The 24,943-nt window shown below is 40.2% G+C and overlaps 1 protein-coding gene across 2 annotated transcripts in view; it reads left to right on the forward strand.

Annotated features, from left to right (window-relative positions):
* Positions 1–24,943, forward strand: part of SAMSN1 (SAM domain, SH3 domain and nuclear localization signals 1) — a 114,517-nt gene that overhangs the window by 84,202 nt on the left and 5,372 nt on the right. For both annotated transcript variants that reach the window (XM_043538352.1, XM_043538351.1), the window contains 6 exons: positions 12,060–12,131; positions 12,762–12,917; positions 15,259–15,392; positions 17,136–17,283; positions 19,968–20,174; positions 22,350–22,500. In XM_043538352.1, the coding sequence (XP_043394287.1) occupies positions 12,060–12,131; positions 12,762–12,917; positions 15,259–15,392; positions 17,136–17,283; positions 19,968–20,174; positions 22,350–22,500 (868 nt within the window). The remainder of the gene's footprint in view (positions 1–12,059; positions 12,132–12,761; positions 12,918–15,258; positions 15,393–17,135; positions 17,284–19,967; positions 20,175–22,349; positions 22,501–24,943) is intronic.

Below are 24,943 nucleotides of genomic sequence, written 5' to 3' on the forward strand. Positions count from 1 at the left end.
ATGAGTCTTCCTCCTCCTAAGATTGATCACTAAAGTTCAGAGTCTAGCAAAAATGCTGGAGATTTAAAGCTTCTGCTGTCACCAATGCTGCTGCTCTAGATGCTTATATTATTATACATAATATACCCCATTCTGCCAATTCTGTAGCTTTTGTTATCTCTGCATATTTCCTTGGTTTGTTCCATGGATGGGGAGAAAGAGGAAAGGGTGGTTGAATACAATATAATTTGAAGATAAGAAGCGCTGGGCCCTGGCCTTCACACATCATTCTCATTTGAATTGAAACGAAATATTTTTTTAAAAGATCAGTTACCGTCCTCTGACTAAACACCACTCCTAATATGTGGAACAGCTCTTTAGCGTGGGGTGTTGAGTCAGAGCCCACTCCTCTCCTCTAGCAGTGAATCTCCACTGCTGGGCGGGGTGTCACACCCAACATGGCACAGCCAGCCCAGCCCTCACTCTACGCTGAAGAAGAAATATGGAGGGACCTCCTGATGCCGTACAGCATCACATCACCTTTATGGAGAAGCCAAGCAACCCACCGCCTTTTCTTTCCAATCATGCCTGAGTCGCATTCTCATCTTCATGAGAATAACAAGGCAGTCCCACTCTCCCGTCCTGCACTGGTCTCACTTACAGCTTCATGAGATGACTGGATGGCCTGGTACCTATCTGGTGCAGCAGGAAGCAGCAATTCCCTCTATTGGGTCTTGCTGATCTCATTTAAAAGGTGTTCCAGGATTTATGCTTTGGAATACTGAATGCTAGGGTGAGATGATCCCAGAACATGGAATACTATGTTGGATTTTTTTCTTTGAGGATTTCTTTTGCTTTCCTGAGCCTGAAAGATTATTGTAGGAGTGCCACCCAACAGAATGGTCATGGTTAAAGGAAGGGAAAACTACAAATGAGACTGTTCCCTTCTCATTATGTTTGAGACAGAGATTATCACAGACAGTTATCCTGGGTAGTGAGATGAAGAAATCAACTTCACTTAGCAACAAAAAAAGTAAATGTGTGAAGCTGAGATGACAGGATGGTTGAGAGAGCTGAAGGAACTTGCTGGGTCAACTTCCTGCTGCTTTGCACCATATGTAGCCAGCTGCACCTGTGGAAAGTGGGTGTTAAGCTTTATCACTCCTGAATTGCATCCACTCTTCGCTGCTGAGCTGTTTCATTATGCAAAAGAGTGTTGCTCGCTGGCTCTGAGAGATGAGGTGTAAGGTAAAAAGGGGTGTAGCTGAGAGCCAAAAGGAGAAACAGTTAACAAAAATCTATACTGAACTGAGTGACTCAGAGCCTGGGTAAAGCTGGTGAAAGTGGCTAACTATTGCAACCACAAGGGGGGCTCTAATCACAAATGCAAAGCTGGACTTTGCTGACGTCCCCTAATGAGACATGCTCTTCTTCAAGCTCTCATCTCTGTAATTACTTCTTTCGTACAAGATTATTGCCTGTCGCACAGACAATGGCCTGTTTACCTGTTTGCCTGTGTGCAATATTGGAGGACCATGGATGCCGCATACAAAAGTCACATAAGACTTGTGCAGACAGCAGATGTGAATGAAGAGAAAAAGAGACAATGCAGCTGAGCAAATTATTGGTTAGTAAATCAGTGTCCCCCCACACCCAGCTAGTGCGTGGCAAGAGTGTGCAAGGGTCTTGCCAGGCGAATACCTGAGTGCTGCACTAACACATGCTTTAGGGAACTTCGCAGTATCTGTGCCGTGTGAGAGATTTCTCAGAGGGGCATTGGTTCTCTGCAGATTGCCCAGCAAGTGCTTTTGTAGCTGCTCTGCTTATTTTCACAAACAGACAAATAAGATCCTTTCTGCCGTCATGTTACACACCAAATCCCCTGAGCAGCAGTGACAGGATCGTCAATTCAAGGCTTACAAGACCCCTGTGAGTGGCTGCAGCTGAGGTGAGAGACTGAACAGGAGTGTGCACAGTTACTAGACCCATATCTTTGACTCCACCCATTACCCAAAAGAGCTCCTGTGTGTATCTGGGCAGTTCTGGTGTAAAAACTACTGGAGAGAATCAGGATGGTGCAACTAATTCAATTAGACTAGACTTCCTCATGAGACTGCAGCTGTAGTCCTTAGTCTATTACAAGCTGCCCAGAATCAAACCTATTGCATCTCTCATGCCAAGAAATGTTGCTAGGCAGTGCTAAATTACTAGGATGCTATTAGCTGGATGTTCTTTCTGAGCCTACTTAATGATCCAAAGCCTAACATGTACTCTATGAACTCCAGTTCCCAATGATCAGTTTTCAAAGTCCAAAGCATGTGACCACGTGCATACAAGTACCACATACAATTAGTGTATCACTGAACCCTGTGCCATTACAATGAAACATAATCTGGTCTTCACTGTACAGTAGTCAAATATTAGCCTTCAGTAGCAAAGTGTAGTCTTTTTTTTCTTTTCTCTTTTTTTGGTTTGTTTCATCATTTTCATAGGTAAAATAATGAAAATTGATTGCCATATAGATTTGCGATAACTCTAACATTAACAGTGACTGATAATAAATATTGGTTCAAATCCTGCCCTCAAACCCATAAAAGTGGTTTCAGCTACTGTTGCTAAAGATTTATTAATAAAATTGTACTCAGTAGGTTTGAGTGGATATAATCAAAGAACAAATTTGTTGGTTGGATATATTTCAATATATCTTATCCTTCAGTTGTTTTAGGCTCTGATCTTTAAAGGAGCTCCATCCAAGCCCTGGGGTCTGATTGTGTAATGTTTTTGGCAGGATTGGGCCCTTCATTAGCAGTGACTAAAGTCTTTTGTTTGATTATGCTTAACAGTTACTTTTTGTGTCTCAATAAACAGGTTCTAATTACAGTTATTTATCATAACAGACTACTAACAAGTTTCCATTAATGCATAAGTTTCAAAACATACTATCAACAAATCAATTAACTTGGTATTCTCCTATACATTAAGTACCTTTACAGATTTACAATCTGCTTTAACAGCCAGCAGTGAACTAGAAACAGAGATCCAATAATATCTGAAATAAATTTCCCCACCTTGTCCCCAAAGGTTGAAAGATCCCTGGATTCAAATAGACAAAGCCCTTAATCCTAGATTTTTTTTTCCAAGCACCAGTCTGCAACATCAGCACAAACTGCAACATCAGCACAGTGCCAGTGGCTTCCAAAATGTCTCCTCCAAAGATCCTAAGAAAAGATTTACTCATTCTTTACTCATTTAGGATCACGTATTGTATATTTGCCCCACGTAAAACTGTCACTCTCTTACTTTAAAAAAAAAGTTTAGGTTCAAAAATTCTGGTGGAGTTAGAGGCTGTCTGAGATGGGAATGTTTATAAGCTCTATGATATTAACTGCAGCACTCAACCTCAGGTGACATAAAGCATGCAAAAAAGAACTTTCTGTCAGTTTTATTATTTCTAAAAAGGTTCCCCTTGAAGGAGAAGAGTGACCTTGCTCTGCTGAGCTGACATATGCCACTGAATTAATAGCTAAGCTTTGCTGTAGGGAAGCTTGCAGAAACATTACAACTCCAGTGGCTGAGTTTGCTGTGAACATTAATCAGGTGAACCAAAATGATGCTTCAAACACTCATTTAAAAGTAATAAAAACTCTTCTTTTTTTTTAACTTCCTTAGAATTAGCTTATTGTTGGTCATTACTTGTGGTCAAGGATATTGCTGCAGTAAAACCTAGCTGATTGGTTTTAAAAGTTTCTTCACTCTTCTAAAACTGAGCAAGCTTGGAGGACAGTCGCCTCTGACAGCAATGACTTGGGGTTACTACTTAATACCAATCCCCACTGGAAGCTTTAGCGGACGGAATTTTTTTCTTGCAGCTTCCTTCACCATTAAACTATGTTTTGATAATAAGGGATGTAAAAGCCTGATTGTGTTCTCAGTAAAGTCAATGGAGTTTTGCTACTGGCTGCATTGGGAGAAGGATCAAGCCAATTTGTCCTGTGCATGAGTGATGTATAAAGTGTGCAAGGAGGTGATTAGGGGTAGCATGCAAAGTGGGGGGAATAAGTTGCTCTGGCCCTCCACCGCTCTTGAAAGCATCAAGAAATGATGTCACATATGTAGTATCATTCTGAGGCACAATTTTACTCACCTCTTCCTGTTGTGTAGGTATAGGTATTTAATGCCTCTAGTCTCAAAGGGCTCAATCCTAAAAACATTTAAGCGCATGTGTAATTTTACTAACATGAGAAGTTGCATTGTAGGACCAGGGCCTAGATATGTTTTACATAAAACATTTTTTATGTTTTACATAAAACAATCCCACTAGATAAATAAGTTTAGGGAGGGTTTAAAAACCCAACAAACTGGTTCTTTTAATATGTGAGGATATTTGAATTGCTCTGGATCGGGGGGAGGAGGGGAAGGAACTCACAGGAAAGAAGGAAGTTCATATTTAAGGATTAGGGACCAAAACCCAGATCCTCAAAGGTATTTAGGTGCCTAACTCCCCAGTGGCTTCTAATTCCCAATGGGAATTAGATACCTAAATAACCTTTGAGGATCTGGGAACTTAGGCACCAATACCTTCAAGGATCTGAGCCGAAATCTGAAGTTCTTACCAAGTGTTTAACCAGTCTTTACTCAGGCAACATGTTCCTTGACTTCAGGAGACAATTTTGCAGAGGAAGGGGTTCAGGACCTGTCCCTGGATGTTTTTTGCACATGTCTAAATGAAGAGCGAAAAGGGTAATGGTGAGGTAGATGTGCCCATCATGGCAAGTCCTGAACTGTCAGTTTCATAGCTCCTGTGAGTTGGTCACACATCCTTAACCTTCCTTTAATGACATTTTCCTTTTTGTGTTTTTGTGTGCTATTCAGAATAGTTTTTAATGAAACAGCAGAGAAAGAATTGTCAGAATTCCATAATTATTGCAAATACATGGGGGTGCACTGCATGCACAGTCTCAGCCAGACTGCCAGGTGTGCTCAGCAGCTATAAGCGCCTGTTTTTCTGGATGGGAGCTGTGTGGTGCTAAGTACTTTTCAAAATCTGCCTGTAGCCATGCTACTTCTGAGATAATGTTGCTACAACAATGAGTGTTTTCTGGCCTCACAGATCTGTTATAATTTGTTTAAAACATTTTTTGCAAGGTGAAATTTGCTATTGGTTTAGTCTTTCCCATGTGCTTGGCATTAGCCTGTAGGAAGATGGACCCCAATCCTGCAAGCTCTTATGCCCCTGCTTAACTTTAGAAACATAAGAAGCCCTGTTGAGTGAATGGAGTTGTTCACGTGCATGTACTAGTTGCAGGACCAAAGTCATAGACCAGTGATACTCAGACTGAGGCGTGGGAGCCACAAGTGGCGCTTTAATGTCTCTCCTGCAGCTCTTTGGAGCTATGATATTAAAACACTGTGTAGTTTAATTATTAACACATCTAAGTTATTAACCAATCAGGATGCTTTTACTATGTTATTAACCAGTTGTAGAATATTCAATCAGTCATTTTGTTGTGAGAATATTATTTATATATAGTAAATGAAACAATAAATGTACACTACTATGGCTCTTTTAAATAATGTTGATCGCTAGTTTGGCTCCTGAGCCACTGAGGTCTGAGTATCACTGGTATAGACTTTAAACAACTGAAAAACAAAGTTTTTAATAGAAACTCTGACAACAGTGCTACCAGGTGCTACATGTTTCACTGTACATTTTGGTGAAAGCTCTAGAGGTTTATGTGGGTGTTAGATAGACATGCTAATATAACAGCTGTTCAACATTTGCTTTAAAGAGCGAAGTTTGCTGAGCTGTAGACGTGTTAAATATAATTAACACACGAATTTATACAGCTGTTTATTTTCTAGTGATTTTTCCATCATTAAAGTTAGTGTTTGCCCTGATGTTTCACAGTGACAGCTTTGTTGAACAACCTCTTTGTCTTTCTTCCCCTCAGCCTGCCACCCCCATGTGATCACTGAATACGAGACCATACTGACAGAGTCTTATAGAGTAATTTTTAAACCAGTTAAAATGCCATTTCTGTAGCTTGCCCCATCTGAGTTAGCAAGAACAAGCTGTGTCATTTTTGTTGCTTTGCCTGGCAGGGTGCAAGATTTCACCATCTTTTGTTTTTTAAATATACTAGAAAGTTATATTAATAGTCAGATATTCTATATATGTAATTCATGTGTAAATGGATCAAATCCCTGAAGTATGGTGGGCCTTATGTTGCCGCTCTTAGCTCTTCTTTATACTTCTGATGGTTTCTGAATCAGATGTTCAAATTCTTATACTTTATACAGAAGTGAGAAACGTCTTCATACAGAACAGCCCTAAACTTAAAATATGGTATCTTGCTTTCAGGCCAGTTAAAAAAACATTTCCTGTGATCTATTAAAGAATGAAGATGGGCGGGCTAATAGTCATCTCTAGCTCTCTGTTTCATCTCCATAGTGACTGACACTGGATCCCTTCTTCTGAGGGACTAGAAGTATCATGGAATGGATGTATTCAGCCCCAACCTATGTAGGTGAACCTTGCCCAGCTCTACTTATCTCCATTGACGAAGCGGACATATTCTATCCTTTTGGATCTTCATGTGGCTTCTTTCTCTGGAGTGAGGAAAAATCAGGGACAATCTAGAAACACATTACAAAGGAATAATCCTTAGTGGGGGGTGAAGAGAAAAAGAAAAGAGAGAAAATATTGGGCCAGATCCTCAGCTGATGTAAATCAGTGTAGTTTGCTTGAAATCACTAATCATGCTGATTTCCACCAGCTGAGAATCTGGCCCCATTATCTGAAGTACGAACAGCCTATCAAAGACCTGCAACAGTTACCTTAAGCAATTTATAGCTATACAGTATAAACTGTAGAGAGGGGCCAAGTGAAAACTGGAGCTGAAAATGAGTGGAGGAATTTCAAACAGGGCGACATTTATCCCTGTGCAGAGAGCCAGAATGAAGCCTCTGCACCACTTAACTCCCACTTAAACACTTTATTGAAAGGAACTTTGGTGATGCACAGAGATTGCGCTGGCATTCTACACTCGGGGCTGCTACTCAGCAGGAAGAAACTGTGAATGTCCGTTGGAGCTATGACCGGTCTGAATTTCACCCATAATGACTATTTACCAAGGCAACCACCGCCACTTGTGACACATCGGCTAGTTTTTGAGATACAGAAGTCTCTGACTAATTTGTCATAAGAACTACCTGCTTTGTACTCGAATTAGGAAATATATAGTTTATGATAGGAAGACACAGTATCCCATAGATTTTAGTGTCTGTTGTTTTCCATTTGCACGCCAATCATTTTGGTTTGTTTTCTATTCTTTGCCCTTCTTTTAACCTTCATTGAAGATTTTAAGCATAGCTCGCAGGGAAGGAAAAATGTGATTAAAATAAAAATAAATGTCTTTTCACCTCTTTAAAAGGGTTATTTAAAGAATCCCAAATTTTTGGGAATGAAAGGAGCAATGGAAGATGGAAGAGTCATTAAAAACAATTTGATATGTTTTCCTTTTCGCTTTATGTTTATTGGATACTCGAGCGCAAATGGAACACAAGTCAGCAATGTTCCTTGGTGAATCTAAATAAATGATACAGGACCATTTGATCAGTCCTTCTGTGGAAAAATAAGAGTGTTTTTTCACATTCCTGCATTAGATTTCATTGTGCAAATTCACATTTGCTTAATGCACCCATAAGTAACTCCTGTGTGAATCCAGCCAGCAAAATCACTTAGTTTTATAAGATACTGGTATCAAAAATCAATGACATATTTTCATCTAGTAGATTTGCATTTGCTTTAAGACCTTCCCTTAACCTGGAAATGAGGCCTACAGATTATGACTATGCCTTCACAAAATAGGTGTTCCCTGACACTAATGCGGTGACTGACAATACCAAAAGTAATAGCCTGTTCCCCTACTAGCCCAGGGCTCCTAAATCTGCTTTTTTTTATCGGTATAATGGGGTTGAATACATTTTAAAAAGTGGTAGCTATTGATTACTTAATGGAAAAAGTTAGTATGGGAGAATTGCTGAAGCAGCCCTATTTAGTGCTCTTCTGTGCAACAAGACCATTATCTGGAATGGTGGAAATCATCCTGTAACCCTTATTAATATTTAATAGCTCTGAAGTAACACTGAAGTATACTACACAATAGCCCAAGGCGTCTGTCCAGATAGGATATAAGGTTGTTTCAAGGCTCTAAAAAGAATAACTGATTTCCCTGTGCTCAAGTTGTTTATGAGTAAGAGCAACAATAAACCCTTTTCCTCTGTTCTTTTTTAGACTATCTGAAGCACATCAGCACTTTAATATACAGTTGTTCCTAGTAGGCATCTTGAAATGATGGAATGCTACAGAAAGGTCACTGTATGTTTAGAGATCACTGCATGAGAATGTTTTATATTTTCCCAATATTGTTGTGAATCCCAACCTCCCTCTTTCCATCCCTCCCACTCTGCTGAGGGGCATATTTGGAAGGCTGAGAAGTCAGTGAAAGGTGTTAATCCTGTCTAATAGACCCATAATCCTTGGGGCTATGTTTTATATCATACTATTGAGCTAACCCCTTGTCATATGCCAGGATATTGTTGATCTAGTAAATATAGAAGTTATTTCTGGGAGCTTTAAATAAAATTAAACTTCACAGACTAAACTGTCCTTTAACCAATTCTTAGTAGTTTTCTCCAACAGATTTTCTGATGGATTACAAGCAATTAAGATACACCACAAATAAAAAATAAATACCTTTTTTAAAATGACAAAGTCAGCAGTTGAGTGAATGAATATATTCAAATATATTTCATGTAATAATTTTGTAAACCAAGCTAATGCCAGAACAATCAAAATGAAATAAATAAAAATAACCTAAAAAACAAGATGATATCAGGATAGAAGACTCAACAAATATATGCCACAGAATGTCTTCTGGGCACTAGAACCCTATTACAAACTGAAGATCAGTAAGAGACCAACCTCACATTACTGGTAGGGGTCACTCTGGCTGTAAACTTTTCACTGAAACAATATTTTGGAGGGGAAAAAAAAACATTTTTTTGAAAATTTCCACCAAAACACAGATTGTTTTCTGACCAACTCAAAAAAAAAGTAGTGTGTATGTGTTTGGGGAAGAGAGGATTGGGCTATCAGGGAATTTTTAATCTGAATTGTGTAAAGGGTGATCCTGATATTTTTTTTCTTTAGAAAAAAATGGAGATTTTAAGACCTTCTATTTTCCCATGGTTTTCCACTGTTACCGTTCTCCCCTCCCCTCGTCAACTATTTTTAGTTTAAAAGTGACTGTGTGAGAGAGAGAAGGGAGCTAAAATGGATAGTGACCCCATGATTTATGAGCAGGGACAGAATAAGATGGGGTCTTTCCTAGATGGAAATACCCAGGAGAGGTATATGTGTACACGGGGTAGTTGGTATAATTCTGATGAGCGCCATCCTTATGATAACAGTTGCTGACGCTGAATGTCAACTTGTCACCCTGTACAACAGTCAGGAGTATGACAGTTTTACTGATGAGACTCTTAGAGGGCTAACTATACCCAGAAAAAGAGAGTATACAAATACAGAGAAGTAAACTGCAGCTCAGTAATTATGGGTAGAAAATGTACAGATCTGTATCATCACTCAGAAAATGACCATAAGGTTAAATTGTTACTCAGATCTCAACTCCAACAGAGTTGAATGCCATAAGAGCTTCAAATCCCCTGCTTTTAAGAACACTTCATGAAAGGACATGAGTGGTGTTCAGATAACACAGAAATGGGCATGATATCCGGACATACGCAGCAAGGGTTAGTTCACCTGTCTAGTTCTTGTAAGGCACCCACCACTGTAGTATATGAATACTTCACAAACATATGAATTTATCCTCATGGTAGCATTATCTCCATTTTATAAATCAAGCACTGTGGCACGACGAAAATAAGGATAGTATTTTCAAAGTCCTTTTCAAAAGGATGGTATTTTCAAATTCTGCTCCTTCTGAAGTAAATGAGAGTTTTCCCACTAACTTCATGTAAGCTGAGTTATACCAGTGTGGAACATTTTTGAAAATACCACCTGAAGGAGCTTACCCAAGGTGACAAAGGGAGTTTGTGCCAGACCTAAATATTGAACACTGGGTTTCTGAATCCCAGTCTAGTACCTTAGTCACCCTTCATTTTGCTTACACATCACTCGAGGGAAACCTCAATCACTTCCAAAGCTTTCTCTCAAAACTGCAATATATTCAGTATAAAAATATATTTGATGGAGAAGCCTTGGAAGCTCATAAGACTTCAGTAGGCTGGTGGACAAGGCCTAAAACATCACACCTGATAAAGCCTCCTATAAAGTCATCTTAAAGTTAAAGGAGCTAGAGAGAGACGGCCGGGTAGACCTGTTATGGTTGATGGGAGGGAAGTATGACAGGCATTTTAAATACCCGAGGCAGATGGAAAGAGAGAAGATCTGTTAGAATCACCAGATGGAAGAAAAAGAGGGAACAAGCAATCCATTAGGCAGGCTGAAGTCACAGTGAGGGAGGAATGGACAAGTGAATAAGAGCAATTCTTTAACCCAGAAGTTTTAAGATGTAGTTTCTGGAGCAGAATTCCAAAATGTACAATATTCATGCAGTTTGATATTTACTATTAAGCTTAGTGCATTTCCCTTCAAAATTATGCAAATAGAAGGTTTTGGATACCCAGATATGTACTGAGAAGGGCACACAAAGTATAAAAATAAAATAAAACAAGCAATAATCTTGTGAGTGTATTACAGATCATTTTTTTAAATTGTATATGTAAGAGTAGAAATTAGAAGGGAGCAGCTCTTGACTTAGCTTTGAATAACTGTGAAAAACCTAAACTGATCCCTTAAAAGATACTGTTACAAGTCTAGAAACTCTGGCAGTTGATTTATTAGGTTCAGATTTTCAAAAGGAGCTTCTAACTTGAGTGTTTCAATTTTTGGATGATAAACATTAGACAGCTACCGGACCAGATTATCCTGTGTGCTCAGTACACTTGGCCACTCAGTGAAAGGATTCTGCCTGGAAATGGACAGAAGATAATTCTCTTGTGGGGGGGAACTCCCCACTGCTGTAAAGCTGACATAGTCTTCAATGCTAACTCCCATGTCAGCCTCATCCTCAGCATAGGATGTGTGTAGCAGCGATAAGGGGGCATGGTGGAGGCAAAGCGGAGCTTTTGACATGCCAGTTCTCCACACTTGTGCCAGTGGTACAAATTAGCGCAGCCCCCTTGGCTGCTGCAATGCCACGGCCAAGCAATACAGGCTTCGGGAGCTGCAACAGCTCCCTGATATCAACCCATCCCTGTACTGAGCAGAGCTCTGGCACAGGAGGGAAGTGAGTCCATGTGTGTTTAAAAATTGGGCTCCTAAATGAAAGGCTATTTTTGAAAAATGTGGAGCTTACTGATTACTCTGTTTGTTTCACTTGGTTTCATAATGTTCCCGCACAGAAATAAGCTTCAAGTTCTTTATTCAGAACTCTCTCTAAAGGGCCAATCCAATTCCCAGTGAAGTCAGTGAGAGGCTTTCCACTGACTCCAGTGGGAACTGAATCTAGCCCAAACTAAAGAGCCTTGAACAGTCTTCAGCTGCGGTTCCCAGTAGGAAGGATAAACTGTATGAAGTTAATTGAACAGCTACAGTAATAGAACTGGCATCCTCCAAAGCACCTACATTGTTTAATACTCAATGTAAATAGCCTGCTTGGGATCTCCCTTACCCCAATTGTAAATGACGATAACTCACTGAAGTCAATGTAAACTACGGATGTGAAACTGGTGTATGTGAGCTCCTATAATCATATGCATAACCTAATTCCATGCATTGTTAACAATGTCTTTGATTCAGATTGCTTTGTCTCCAGATATACACTCATACTTTGTCCCTGCAGGCTGTGTCTGTCTCTACTTAAAAATAGCATATTATGTTCCATTCATAGGCAAAGAAATTTTAACATAAGAGATTGTATTTGTATTTGTCTTAATAATGAAAAAGAATATTGTCAATGAGCTCAATTTTTTTTGTTTATTTTGTCTTATAGCGCACAAGTAGTTTTGGAAACTTTGACCGTTTTAGGCACCATTCAGTATCAAAGCCAGATGATTCAGTTGAGGTTTGTATGTTGCAATAATCTACTTCTGTTACTCCCTCTCCCTGTGACTGTTGTGGAATATATTAGGGTTCAGTGGTGTAAAACATGCATTGGTGCGCACTTGCTCACATGCGTGCTCCTGTTGAAATCAATGGGAACTACTTGTGTGACCGAGGGCTTAGCAACAAGAGTAAGGTTTGCACAATCAAGCCTTTAATATTTGGGAAGTGCAAAGGACAGGGTCATTTCTGTTTAAAAAAAAGAAAGGGCAGCAAGAACTCAGGAAAACCTACACTTCAGAGGGCTGCTTCCACCACAGTGGCTCATGATAGCAGCCTGGAGTGTGGCTTTCTGTCTTCAAGCGTGTTAGGTAAATTCCCACCACTCTCATTTGGATCAGGGACCATAAATAAGGTAAGCATAAATTGGTACAGCATTTTCTATCTCCCATTTGTGAGCACTTAAGTGAAGTGCAAGCCTGTGATGTACATACAATTCCCCAGACAGTTCTAAAGCTAGAAGAACTGCTAATAATAACTTGCATGCACCTTACCTGAATCCAAAATATCTCTCTGCAGTCTCTCATTCCATTACATCGATTTTATTTTCATGAGTAATAATTGTTTTGGGGTTTTTTAAATTTCCAATTAGATATGTGAAGTGGAGACTGTAAGTGACATTGGAGATCTGGAACAAAATAAAATGGCAGGTAACGGAGGAAGTCTGGGAAAGAAGATGCGGGCCATTTCCCTAACCATGAAGAAAAAGATGGGTAAAAAGTACATCAAGGCACTCTCTGAGGACATGGTAACTGTGGTTCAAAAAATCTTTGGATTTGTATGATCAATTACATTAGAAATGTTGTGTGTGTTTGTTTCATTGTTTTTAGGTAGCATGTTATGAACTAGCATTGATGTACCAGAGTTCAGGTGTATATAACTTAGTGACACATATTGAATTAAAACAGTAGTTACCTCAATTATATATCAATTCTTTCCCTCCCCGCCTTTCCTCCCCTGTGTACGCATATTCTCTCTCACACTCACGGACACGCGCGCGCACACAATTTCACCCACCTGGGGTCCTGGATAGAGATGAGAGTTTTATACGATTGGGAAAGGGGAGATTTTGCTTTGCCAACAGTGAAAAGATTGTGTGCGCATCCATCCATGAATATGGCCATGCAAGTGAGGGGAAAGCTCCTTAAACACTCCCCACTAACTGTCCATCTGTATAAGGACCAGGAAAAATCTGATCCAAAATGAGGTACATAGAAATTACCATACTGACTCAGATCAGTGGTCCATTTAGTCTTGTATCCTGTCTCTGACCAAGGCCAATACTAGATACTTCAGAAGAATTCTCACAGTGGACATTTATGGAATAATCTGCATGCAGGAATTCTTTTTAACCCCTGTGAGGCTTATGTCCTGAAACATGAGGGTTTATATCCCTCATACATTTTTATCTTATCTAATGTAACTGCAGATATTCTTATTATATAAAAAAATAAATGCAAAATCATTTTTGAATCTAACTAAACCTTGTTCTTCCTTATCTTGTGGCAGTGAGTTCCACATTTTAATGACATACTGTGCATTTAAAATGTATTTCCTTTGATTAGTTTTATATTTGAGTCTCATTTTCATTAGGTGAACAGTTTGTTTTTGTATTATGAGAAAGGATAAACAGGAGTGCCACATTTATTTCTGTGTAGTTAAATTAATTCTTCATACAAAAGAAACAGATGACACATGTACCATACAATCTTCTTTTCCCCGGTAACTAATATCATTCAGTGCTTCTCCACTGATTAACTAGTGCAGGGTACAATAGAATGGTGTAACTAGCATTAGCCCTGCTGGAAACCAATCATCCTTGATTTCTATGATTTGTGTAACTTGCATCTGCATGGGAAGAGGAAGTGAGTTTCTCGAGATTAGTCCCAAACCAGGGACCCTGAGCCCACTCCACAAATGTGCTATCACCTTTGCTCCACTCTATGAGCCAAATAACGTATGTTTAACATTTTCCCTAGTTTGACGCAATATCCCAGAGGGCATATGACATCCAGGTTACATCAGCATGTCACGCTAAGTTCACACTATAATGCAATACTGTAAAGAACCAGCTTCCTTTGGAAATCATCATTGTTCCATTTCGCTATTACGTCTGCTTTAAATTAAGCGGTGACTGAAGCATGGGTCATACTTTCTAATCTTTGCAAACTCTATAAGCTATGCTTTGAGAGGTAGCATTTAATAATATAACCTCTAAGGTCCAGTACCCAGGCCTTAGATGATTTTGTGAGGGAAATGGGCCTATGTTAATTTTGTAAACGCAGAATTTTTGTTATGAGACTTGACCAGCCAACTCAGGGAGTGGGGTAGCTGATCATCCACACTCCCATCTGGAAGGTTGGCTCTGGAAAACCCTGACCTTGGTTCTAGCTGCAGTAGGCCAGTAGAGTCCAGGGTCTGGGAAAGCTCTTTGCAAGACACAGCAGTTGCAGCTAATGGTTCCCTTCCTGCTCCTCTGGGCTTCCTGAGTATATGGAAGAGGCAGCCTATTTGAATTTGGCCTCCGATGATTTTGTATTTTCCGCCTGAACTTCTAAAATTAGCAAAGATAACTTGAAAAACATGAAAGGTGAAAAACTTTGGGGTAGATTCTGGCCTCTGCTCTGGTGAGGCAAAATAGCCAGAAAGTCTCTTTTCTGGCTATCTAGGATTTCCCCTTGGTAAGTTTCAGGTGGATGTAAATGTCGTTGTGCCAGATTCACTACTGTTGTAGTTCCGCAGAGATCAGGGATGAATTTAGCCAGCTGTCCTTTTGTGGAGGGCAGTCACTGGGGAAATTGAGACACAGAGAGGGTAAGTGACATGTCGATGGTCACAGGGTGAGGAAGTTGTGGAGCTGGGAATTGAACCCTGAATTCCTGATTCCCAGCCCCATGGTATAACCACGAAAAGTGCTTCCTCCCTTGTAATGGTTGGTAGTGAAAGAAGCTTTCTTAAACTGCAAGTGTAATCATATTTTTGTTAAATCATTGTGGACAGGCAAAGTAAATGTGCACAAGATATTGCATGTCAGCTGTTCATGTAAAATCTATTTCACTGCATCTAACCACTGATTTTTATTGCTGAAGAATGAAGAAGGAAAAGAAGACTACTCACATAGTGACCCTGGGGATGGCACACACACGGAGAAGGTCTGCTTAAAAGCCAGTGACTCCATGGACAGTCTCTATAGTTTGAATAGTGGCCAGAGCTCTTCTAGTAAGTACAAAAAATCATAGTCCTGTTCAGTCTCTTTCTTTATTATTTATTATTGAATACACCTTGAGTTGTTGGCACTGGGGAACAGAAATTTGATAACGCAAGGATCTTCATTCTACCAGACAAAGCTACAAGAAGATCCAATGGCTGGATGTTAAAGCTGGACAAATTCAGATTCGAAGTAATGTGCAGTTTTTTAACCTTGAGGTTAATTAACCGTTGGAACAATTTGCCAAGGCTTTTTCTGGATTCTTCACTGGCAATTTTTAAATCAGGATGTTTTTCTGAAAGATCTGCTCTAGCTCAAACAGGAGTTGATTCAGGGAAGTCACACAGCTTGTGAGGTACATACAGGAGGTAGGAGGTACATTAGTACAGTGGTTCCTTCTGGCTTTACCATCTGTGAATCAGACTTTGCCCATTTGAGTAATTAGAGCCAAAATTTAACCCCACAATAATTAAACTTGAGCTTTTCAACAAGCCTGACATCCTGCCTATTGATACAACAGTCTTAAATGTCAGAGCTGGCCCTAGGCGTGTCACTGCCATGGCCCCAGCACCTGTGGAATGGTGTTTGCAGGGTCACCCACATACGAGCCTTCTCTTAGGCTGGCTGGGAACCCACTGCCCCCAGTCTGCAGATGGCTTGGCCAAAAGGGGGTACCCAGCCTGACTCTGCTGCTCTGGAGGAGGTGGGAGAACCCTGCCAACACAAAGGCAGCAGAGGACCAAGATCTGCCTCCTGACCAACCCACCAAAAATCTGCTATTCCCCCCACCAGGTAGCATAAGCTGGAGGTTTGGGGAGGCATATGACTCTCCAGTGGGCCGTGGGGTTCCTGCGTGGCAGCCTCCTGCAGGAGGCTATCTGCTGCCATGCTGTAGGCAAACTGCTCCCCAAGGATTCCGGACTGTACATGATGATGTTGCATTGGTGTCACTGCATATATAATATGATCTGAGTGGGTTCCGTAGGCATAGGCCATTTGTACTTAGTGGTTAGTCTGGCTCTGGGTTGTAGCTGTGCACTTGAACAACCACATCAAGTCAAATAATTTTTATGGTCATTTTCTCTGATGTGATTTTTGCAAATTATATGGGAGTTTACTTCCAACACACTGCTGCTCTTATCTAAAAACATACTTGGATGGGATTTTGCAGAACTTGCTTCAATTTGCCTGACTTACTCTACTGATGTTTTTATTACTCAACTTGGATAAAATGACAGGTAGAAATGTAGATAAGATTACAATTTCCCGCTGTAATGCAGGTGGGTTGAGGTCCTAGTTTATAATATAATGAAATAAAGCAGTTTCTGCAGTATTTGTTTCAGTTTCTCTGAATAAACAGGACAAGTTCAGCAGATATAATTCCCTACATTGCAGTTTTAAAATACACATTATTAATCTGCAGAGGTAATATTTCAACAAGCTTATAAGTAAAATGAGTAGTCTATTAGCATCAGCATCATAAAGGATTATTGCACAGAATAAATTAAAGATCTCCAACTTATTTTGTTTAGCCTTTCATAGTATGTTTGTTTGATTATTGAATATATTTTTCTTGGAATGTGTTAAAACTGTCTGAGTACAGTCTTTTAATTCTGTGCTTTGCATATTAGCCTCTCCATTGCTATACAAAATTGAATATCCAGTAATTCAAGGAAGGGGATTTAAATCTTCATTCTCATCTCCATTAGGCGGAGTGACTAGCTGTTCAGATGGAACCAGCAACAGGGACAGCTTTAGACTTACTAGCTGTTCAGATGGAACCAGCAACAGGGACAGCTTTAGACTTGATGATGAAGTCCCTTACACTGGACCATTCTGTGGACGAGCCAAAGTACACACCGACTTCACACCGAGTCCTTATGATAATGACTCTCTCAAAATCAAGGTGAGACCGTCATCAAAATTGCTTTGTGCAGTAGAGATATCTGAGACATTTGTTAGGTACGGGGTCTGTTCATTCATTTCTGACTTTTAAGGGTATATGGCACTTTAAAACAGACACAGTCATTTTAGCAATACCTTTGTGCAGGGCTAGTTCATACAGAGTTGTCAAACCTACTATTGCAGGGACCCTGAGTCATGGGACTCCACCCTACCAAGAACCAGTTGAAATGTCAGCGTGTGATGTACTCCTCATACTCCAGCCCCATTTGGTGTGGAATAAGTGCTGTTTCACACTGACTGAGAGCTCTGTGGTGATAGTCTCCTGGGAAATCAGGATGACTCTTTAGCTTTCCAGGCTTAGCTGGGGCATCTCACAGGCTCAGCCCTCATCCTCTTACACAGGAAACCTCCATCCTAAACCTCCTCCCCTAAACCACTTCAGAAGCACATACTCAAGCTATGGAAATATGCCACATTGCATTTCTCCCAATCCAGAGGGCACGGCAGAGATGTTTGCAGCAAGTGAAGCTGGAGAAGGTTGCACGATGAGCTTTTGCATTGAGGTGGGCAGAACAACAGAATAGTATTACAGGGAGCCCACGCTTTACGTGACAAGGTGCTGTCCACATACCATCTCTTCCAAAGCTTCCCTTCTCTCCACATTCTCAGTCATTGTTCACAATGCCACCATCTTCCCAGTCATTCAGATCTCTAATCCAAGCCACATTTTTGAGTTTGCCCTCTCATCCAGGGTGTATCCAGATCTAGATTCTGTCCATTTAAAATACTGCTCCCAAAATCATCTTTCTTGATTGTTGCTTTGATTGTTACCCCTGTAAGCTATTCTGCTGACTCCTCCTTCTCCCCTGCATCAAATATAAGCTTCCTTCTGTCACCTTTAAACCACTACATGACATAGTCCTGCCCAGTTTATCTGTTACTCTATTGTATCCTCAACCTCTGCCTTTACTTGGTGATTGTTTTCACCACCAGTTAGTTCATTACTTCCCCAACCACCTAAGTGTTTTTTTTCCCCTTCAAATCAGCTATTTGGCGATCAAATGGCATAACATGAAGTCATGTACATTTTTCACTTTTAAGACAGCTTGTTTTAAAGTTGTGAGCTGTCTGCTGCTTGGGGCTGAAAACTTGTGAGTACAGGCCACAGAATTTCAGCATTGTTCAATCAAAACACAAACCCTATCTCTGAGTTGGCTTTGAACCTCAGGCTGAACCTAATCTGGATCCAGATCCAAACCGCCTCCCAATATGTAGAAATTAGACCTTTCCAAAAACATAGTGTTTTCTCTTCCTGAGGCTGGGGGTAAACATTTCGTTAGCTTTCATTTCATGTGGTTTCATACTTCTGAGTTTAGTGGTCAAACAAACTCAAAACCTGGTGAAACCCTGAACTTTGCATGATTGCAAAGCAAAACTATAATTTGGCTGAATTTACTCAAAATGTTTGCAGAATTTATAACACACATTGTAATAAATTGGGTCTCAATTTCAAGTTTGTAACAAAATCTCCAAACCCCAGATGGGTTTGGAGATTTGCTGCATATGCTTTGCAAACCACTGTTTGAAATACTGTGGTAAATTCTTATTTTAAGACAAAATTATGCATATATATAATTTAACAATTAAGGTCTAGATTGTGTATTTACAAACTGCCCAGAATAAAGGAGTTTGCTCCTGGGACAGTGCATAGCTACGCTGTCCCAGGAGCAAACTGGGAAGGGAATTGTTACTCTAAGAGTATGTTTTCACTGAAGAGTTAGCTTGGGTGATCAGCACCTGAGTAAGCCTAGCCCAGGTGTGAGAGCCCTGACTGCAAAGGCTTATCTTTATTACCGTGCCCTCACCGTTTCTCACTTGCTTGTTGTTGTCTGGAGCATATCCCATGTTTTGTTTTGGGGGTTTTTTTGTGCCAAGGTGTTCTATGATTCTTTTTTTATCAGTTGTGGGAGAACTTGTCTACCCTCTGGGGAAACTGTGGGAAAGGCATTGGAGGCCTATCAGCACTTGAGTGATTTAGCCTGAATCCTCGCCGCAAAGTGGGTGGGTTCCAGCTCAAGTTAAAGCAGAGCCTGGGTTCCAACCCCCACACCAAGATTTGTAAGCTAGTCTGGCTTAAAGCATCTCCAGGTCAAGTTAGAGGTTTTTCTGTGTGAATGGTTTGGGGGCAGGGTAGGAACCTGGGCTAAAACCTGGGTAAGAGTCCAGGTTAACTGTGTAGAATAGATATACCCTATGAAAGCCCCCTTGCTCCTTGCCAAGACTCCACCCATTCTCTGTCCCTTCCTGCCCACTGTTGGCCCATCTGCATGGGAAGGAAAATAGTAGCTCCACGGAGGCTACTTCCCATCCCATATGTGCATTGTATTGCCCACACAAGCAAGAAAGGGGTCCTTTCTGCCCCCTATTCCTCTGCAGGGGTTTGTAGGGCCAGGGCCAATCTTGCCACACATTACTCTGCAATTGTTTTCTGAAATTTTGTAAAGCAAGAAGTATTCCCTAGTTGTGGAAGGAGAGTTTCTTCACTCTCGTTAATACTCCTGAGCATTGAAGTTGCTTCTGCTTGATGTCGTCTGTGTAGTGACTCTGTTCTTGCTCCATTGAGGTAACAGGTTACATATCACAAATCATCTGCCTCAGACGTGATGTGCCTTTTTTTTTCTCTAGAAAGGAGACATTATAGACATCATCTGCAAAACTCCCATGGGTATGTGGACAGGCATGCTGAATAACAAGGTGGGAAACTTCAAATTCATTTACGTCGATATTATTTTGGAAGCGGAAACTACACCTAGGAAGATAAAGGTGCACAGAGGGAGCAAAAGGGCCAAACCTAAAACTCTGCAGGAACTTTTGGAACGGGTCCATCTTCAGGTCAGCAAACACATTTCCAGTTTTGTGTGGAGTGTTTTGTTTCTGTGCACTTGCTCTTATTTTTACATCACAGCCAGGGCCAAAATGGCAGGCTCTAGCAGCTCAGGAAATATCTTATCAGTAGCCCAGAAGATGCAACTTCCTTCCATTTCCCAGCTGGTGGGTATGTGGATGTGAGGGTGGTTGTTGGCAAAATGAGGCATGAGAGTGAATTAATCCTTCATTTAATATGCCTTTTTCTTAGTTGGTAAGGTCCTTGGGGAAGAGGCAGTCTTCTTTTAGTATAGGTGTGTAGTGTGCCTAGCCCAATGGGCCCCAATTTCTGATGGGGTCTCTAGGTATTACTGCAATACAAATGATAAATAAGAATAATCACAACAATGTTATAGCACTGGTATTTGTGTGGGAATGAATCACTTCTCTCTGCAGGAATACACACACACTTAGACACTGGGACAACACACACACAGTTGAGGGCACCAGGAGTAACAATGCATTAGTCCTACAGCCATCTACATGGTTCTCTGCATGCTCCGTCTGGCTGGCACCAGTGTAAACAAAATACCCAGCCTGCTTAAGGAGCTTTGGATTTGCTCATCTCATCTTTACACGGAAGTGACACTATGTGCTGTAGCCTTGCTGTCTCTGTGCTCTCACTTTTACACAATTGCTCATCAGAAGTTTTCTTTGAATTAACACACAATCATTTTGCTGCTAAATTTCCCAGCCTATAAAAGCGCACGACCAAAAAAGAATCCCTTTGTGTACTTACCTTTTGGCTTATAACAGACTGGTACTTCATCTTCTTTATGACTGGAAAATGTTTTCTGGCTGGACTCAAATTGTTTTCTGGATACATAAAATTTGAATGCTGCTTCTTAGGCTGTTTTATCAATGGAATAATTATTGTGACTCAGACATAAAATAATAATGACGGTATTTATATGACACTGCTATTTCAAAGCAGTTTGCAAACCCTAATTAATCCTCAAAACTTCCTACTGCATGTTAGTGATGTAAATATTATTGGGTCAAATGTATCCCTCACATCTAAATTTGGCCACTGATCTTCATTTTACAGATCAGGAACTTGAGATGCAGAGAGGTTGTGAATGGCCCAAGGTCACAGCCTGAGATGGCTGTGTTGAGACTAGAACACAGAAGCCCCTGGTTCCATCTCTAGACTTTGTTTACTCTTATAAAAGGAGAGGAAAAATATGCTCAGAAAGTATGTTACATTAAAATTAAAAAGGGGACACAAGCTACAAAGGTCAGACCCAGACCCAAACATTTACAAAGTTTAGGGGTGAATGAATCTGGAGTTTTGGTTTCTCCTATTTTGGTTTGTCCTGTTTGGGCCAGGCACTGAAATTTGGGGGAATTGGAATGAAGGGGTTTGGTTTAAGTCCATCTCAATGGAAACTCTCTCTTAGTGTCTTGAAATATTATTTTTCCCCCTGACCTGTTATTGAACCATATTCTTGGTTCTGTGTCAGTGTTACCCCTCCAGGCAATCCAACTTTAATTTAACAATAACTAATTAGAAAATATAAAGGACAATAATGCACTTAATTTCATTCTGTGACCTTTAGAATGGCTTATTTTATGCAGTAGACACTAAGCAATTCCTGTTGTTATGGGTATGCGCTGCAGTTTCCAGCAGTCCACTGACAAAAATGGAAAACCTTTAGTTTCCAACAGGAACACCACACAAAGACTTCTATGAAACAATTCTCATGTTCCTCAAATTAATATGGGAGTGTTACAGTCACTGGGCCAGATCCTCAGGTGCTGTAAATCAGATTCAATGGAGATATTCTGGTTTACACCAGCGGAGGGTCTGGCCCTCTGGATAGCAGTAGATTAAACAATGTTGCAGTTCAGCTACATAAACCCAATCTGAATGTAAAGTATTAGTATATCTGAGGTACACTGAGATACATTGCAGGATGTCTCATGTTAGGGGCAGGATAAGGGCAGGAACACTAACTTGACAGCTCTCTTTAATACAAGCCCAGAGGCAATGTTGCTGATTGGGAGACTTGGTGCTCCAGGAGTCATGATGACTTTTGTCTGCACTTCTGCCAAAAAAATGAAAAAGAGAAATTGTGGTTATGTCTCTAACTGAACCTGCTAATTGCTTACTAAAGGAATTGTTTGCTTTTCCTTTTGTAGGAATACTCATCAACCCTCTTGCTAAATGGTTATGAGACTTTGGAGGATTTAAAGGAGCTACAGGAGAGCCATTTGATTGAACTAAATATTACAAACCCAGAAGACAGGACAAGGTTACTCTCTGCAGTTGAGAATCTACAGGACTATGAAAGTAAGTGTGTAAACTTACATTCAATGTTATGTTCTCATTTTAATTGGAAACACAGACACATTTAAAATAATGGTGACTTCTGCTGAGGTCCGCAAATTAGATTTTTTTCCTCAAATAGGAAAAATTCCTGAAAAATTATCTCAGGTTTATCTCCAATTTAAGTTTGAACAGAGACTGGGAATGGCTCGGTCATTACACTAATTGAATCTATTTCCCCATGTTAAGTATCCTCACACCTTCATGTCAACTGTCCGAAATGGGCCATCTTGATGATCACTTCAAAAGTTTTTTTTCCCCTGCTGATAATAGCTCCTCTTAATTAATTAGCCTCTTACAGTTGGTATGGGTACTTCCACTTTTTCATGTTCTCTGTATGTGTAAATATCTTCTTACTATATGTTCCATTCTATGCATCCGATGAAGTGGGTTGTAGCCCACGAAAGCTTAGGCCCAAATACATTGGTTAGTCTCTAAGGTGCCACAAGTCCTCCTGTTCTTTTTGCTGATACAGACTAACACGGCTGCTACTCTGAAACCAGTACATTTCTAGGTAGCTAACTGATCACGCTGCACATTCTGTATATTTTATCCTACACATTTTACATCAACAATTAACAAACAAAACAGGAACAGAAAATGCCACGGTTATATTTTTACAAAGATTTTTTTATTGGTGCAAAGTATGAGTAATTTGAACAGGTTTCTGTAGTCATGAAATGCTGTTCCGGTATGGTGTAATTATGATTTACTGTTTTTAATACTCAAGCGATAGCAAGCATTGCAGACAGCCTTAACTATCTAAACTCTTTAACAGTCAGACATCCGTTAGTCTTTTAATCACTTGATGTTCTTCATGTTCCCATGCCAGCAAAAGTGCAAGGATCAGGGAAGAGTGTCCTTAACCTGACACAGCCTTTTCATATTCTTTTCATTAAACCTTGATTAATTAATCTTTGCCATCCATGTGTGGTCCCCACCCTTTGCCAGCATGGGTTTATGCCGTTGTTTTTCAGGCAGAATAGTATACTTGAGGATATTTGTGCAGAAGTTTAACAAATGAAATACTTGTAATTGTTCTGTAAATAATAAGTCTTGTAATGTGTTCCTTGTTTCAAGGCTACTGATGATGTTGGAGTATTAGATCCATGGATAAGATGAATAATTGCTTCACCTCAGCTGTGAATACATGAGTATTTCAGTTCAGTCAAACACTGTTCTCAAAAAGCAGAATAGTGAATGGGCCTCAATTTAAGCATGTGCTTAATTATAAAGCTTTTATTAAGTCCCAGAGATGTCAATAGGACTTATGTATGATTAACTTTAAGCACACATTCAAGGAAAACGCTTTCCTGAATCAGGAGCATGGTGATGAAGCTGACCTTAACTGATTGCCATAGCACAGTAGTATTTGTCAGCGGACTGATGAGGAGAGAAGTAATGTGCAAGGGTTGACATGACACTCTAAAGTACAAAGATGTTAAAAACTAAAATTGATACAACTGCATAGAGGAATATAAATAAGCCATTCGGTCAAGTAGTTACAACAAAAGAAGGGGAGCCAAGATGATCTTGGGGTTAAGTCCAACCTGAGCATCTGACTCAACGTGTGACCTTGGCCAGCTCATTTGACCTCCTTGTGTTTCAGTCAATCCAACTGGAAAATTGGGTTGCAAGAACTGGACGCCATTGTTATAACTGAACTTACATATATATGTGGTCATGAGCTGAAATCCTGGCCCCACTGATAATCAATAGGAATTTTTCTAAAGCATACATTTAATTGTTTTCCTGAATCAGGGTTTTAGATTATAAACTCTTTTATGAAGGGACGTATTCTTTCAATAGTTCTGTAAAGTTCCATGCACATCTACAGACCCACTGAAATAGTGGTAGTAACAATAATTTCCAAGAGCTAACAAGTGGAAAAACCGCATATGCATCACACATTCATTGTCAAAGACCTAAGGCCTAATATTTCTTCAGTACTCTTAGTCTAATCCTATAGTTTAAAATAGTATTAAAACATTGGTTTTTGAACTGTGTGATGCAATGAGGTTATCGGGAGGCACAAGGTGGGGTGCAGGCCTAGGGCCAGCTGGGTGTCTGAACCAGGGCAGGGCAGCAGTGGAGAGAATGCACAGGGAGGGCACAGCAAAAAGAAAAAGTTTGGAAAAAGTCTGTGTTGGAATACGTGTCAAAATTCTGCATACTTGGACTCCTCTAACCTTATCTTAGACAGCTCTGACTGAAAGCTACGTATCTGAAATGAAACGAGTTACTGTAGAAAAAATAACACGCCTTCCATTTGTCGATCAGATAGTGTGGTCTGATAAATCGGCAACACTTAACAGTTGTTGATCTTTATCTATTCCTTTTCCTGTACAATGTATCTTTCACTGACATCCAGGTTAACCCAACAAACTTACCTTCAATGATAAAGAGC

This window comes from Chelonia mydas, chromosome 1 (genome assembly GCF_015237465.2).
Source record: "Chelonia mydas isolate rCheMyd1 chromosome 1, rCheMyd1.pri.v2, whole genome shotgun sequence".
Taxonomy (NCBI): domain Eukaryota; kingdom Metazoa; phylum Chordata; order Testudines; family Cheloniidae; genus Chelonia; species Chelonia mydas.